This window comes from Propithecus coquereli, unplaced genomic scaffold, assembly GCF_000956105.1.
Source record: "Propithecus coquereli isolate 6110/MARCELLA unplaced genomic scaffold, Pcoq_1.0 Scaffold700, whole genome shotgun sequence".
NCBI lineage: Eukaryota > Metazoa > Chordata > Mammalia > Primates > Indriidae > Propithecus > Propithecus coquereli.
The window spans coordinates 142,951-144,751 of record NW_012153064.1 but is presented as its reverse complement, the minus strand read 5'-3'; the positions used below and the strand labels follow the sequence as shown (position 1 = coordinate 144,751).

The window sequence follows — 1,801 nt, the reverse complement described above, 5'->3', positions numbered from 1 at the left end:
CATTTAACATGTGATCTACCCTCTTAACAAATTTTAAGTGTACAATGCAGTATTGTTAACTATTGTGACTACGCTGTACAACAGATCTCTAGAACTTATTCATCTTACATAATTGAAACTTTATACCTACGTTACAACTCTTCATTTCTCCCTCCCTCCAGCCCCAGGCAACCACCATTCTATTCTCCGCTTCTATGAGTTTGACTATTTTAGATACCTCATCTAAGTGGAATGATGAAGTATTTATTTGTCCTTCTGTGATTGCTTTATTTCACGTAGCGTAATGTCTTCAAGGTTTATCCTTGTTGTTGGATATGGCAGGGTTTACTTCTTTTTAAAGGTGCAATAATATTCCATTGTATATACATACCATATTTTCTTTATATTCATCCACGCTTGGACATTCATGTTGTTTCCAGATCTTGGCTATCGGGAATAAAGCTGCCTTAACCGTGGGAGTGCAGGTGTCTCCTGGTATTCCAGAATCTTGATGAGCCTCATATTATCATTATTGACAGCTACTGAGATTTTATTTAGTCATGCAGAGACGATAAATATATTGCTCTGGTTAACAGACTCCAGATGACAAGAAATGTAATGATTCCCCTGATATGTTGTAGGCAAACGTTATGAAGGCCAATGGTCCTGTTGTGGATTAAGCTGTTACTATTTTGTCATGGAAAATAAAAACTGGAAGGGATGTAAACAGACTTGCCGAAGTTACACATCCTCCCTTTTGAAGATAGATGATGAAGATGAACTGGTACCGTGGACTCTTACATTCACTTTTATTCTCTTGGACTCTGTCTTTCACCCTTGAACCTAAGATATTGAGGACAGGCAGGAATCCAGAAAGAGAGACCTTTCGCTGTTGTTCATGTTGTGCCTGTTGTGTGAGCAAAAACCGTATAGTTAAGGGTCTCATAGGAGACCCCTGCCTGCTAATAGAGATATGATCCTGCTACTTACTAAGTATTGGATACATATTATCTATTATGATGACTATTATTATTAAGAATGCAGTCTGGGTTTTTGCAATCATCTCACTTTCCAAGGAGTCTACAATAGAGTCACCCACAGAGAAGTATGCTTTCCCTTCTTTGAAGTTCTTAACCCTTTGGTAAATTGCAGCTTGGAACCAATAGTTATTTATCTCTATAAGGTGGCAACTAAGAATTGGGAGGCAGAATAGTCTAGTTGTTACTATTAGGAACCCAGGAGCCAGGCTGCCTGGGATCAAATCCAGCTCTACCGCTTATTAGCTGGGTGACTTTCAGTAAATTACTTACCTTCTCTTGGCCTATCTGCAAAATGGAGGTAATAATGAGGAACTTAAAAGTGGTAAGTTTTACAAACTAGCCTCATAGTGATTTTCATTGCATCTGCAGGTAACATTTACTTGATCAGCATTCTTATGTATTATATCAAGATGTATCTCCTTAAGACATAAAAAGAGAAAAATATAGTGACAACAATATTGAATCCTAAAAAATTTATTACTAACAAAAATTATCCAGATACATAAAATATGTTTTTTATAGAGACATGTTTGCAAAGATCAGCCTGAAAACTCTATTTATCATTTAGGAAAACAGTATAAAATTTGTATGCAAATCTAATAAATGTTTAAAATCACAACAAAAAGAATTCCTGATATCAAGTTATGAAATAATTATTTATGTTCAATGTAGTAAAACATAATTAAATTTAAACTTACATTTTAAATACACTCAGTCATTTAATCAGACATTATGTAATATGTCACTTTGATATATCACATTTTAGATATAGTGAATACTTC

General features: G+C 34.9%; 1 protein-coding gene across 1 annotated transcript in view; it reads left to right on the top strand.

Annotated features, from left to right (window-relative positions):
- Positions 1 to 1,801, top strand: part of LOC105823954 (killer cell lectin-like receptor 5) — a 14,881-nt gene that overhangs the window by 8,755 nt on the left and 4,325 nt on the right. Inside the window, 1 exon segment of the mRNA XM_012661253.1 lies at positions 621 to 763. Within this exon segment, the coding sequence (XP_012516707.1) occupies positions 621 to 763 (143 nt within the window).